At 61.7% G+C, this 316-nt stretch overlaps 1 protein-coding gene across 1 annotated transcript; it reads right to left on the bottom strand.

Annotated features, from left to right (window-relative positions):
• Positions 1-5: 5 nt before the first annotated feature.
• Positions 6-311, bottom strand: LOC107682038 (tristetraprolin-like; the record flags this gene model as incomplete). The annotated part of the gene is made up of 1 exon (XM_016478429.1): positions 6-311. A coding segment is annotated over one exon (306 nt), but the record flags the coding sequence as incomplete, so codon positions are not given.
• Between the last annotated feature and the right edge of the window lie 5 nt (positions 312-316).

Below are 316 nucleotides of genomic sequence, written 5' to 3'. Positions count from 1 at the left end.
GTGTGAAAGGTGCGACACGGCTCGGTCTTGTACTTTGGGTGTCTGTTGAGGCCTCTCAGCTCCTCCATCCCGTGAGCGAACTGGCATTTGGCTCCGTACTTGCAGGTGCCGCTTTCCTCGTAGGTGCGGCAGAGCTCTGTCTTGTAGCGGGCGGACATCGGCGCTGTAGAGGTCGTTCCGAGAGCCTTCGGGCAGGTCAAGGAGCTGTTGCTGATGCTGAGACCCGGCGGCGGCGGAAGAGGGCTGGCCGTCACATGGCCCTCGATCATGCTCACGGACCGGTCTACTCTGAAGGGGATCTGGCTCAGGGAGGAAC

The sequence above is a fragment of the Sinocyclocheilus anshuiensis genome, unplaced genomic scaffold, assembly GCF_001515605.1.
Source record: "Sinocyclocheilus anshuiensis isolate Anshui unplaced genomic scaffold, SAMN03320099.WGS_v1.1 C31264113, whole genome shotgun sequence".
Classification (NCBI taxonomy): domain Eukaryota; kingdom Metazoa; phylum Chordata; class Actinopteri; order Cypriniformes; family Cyprinidae; genus Sinocyclocheilus; species Sinocyclocheilus anshuiensis.
This window is presented reverse-complemented; position numbering and strand designations above follow the sequence as displayed.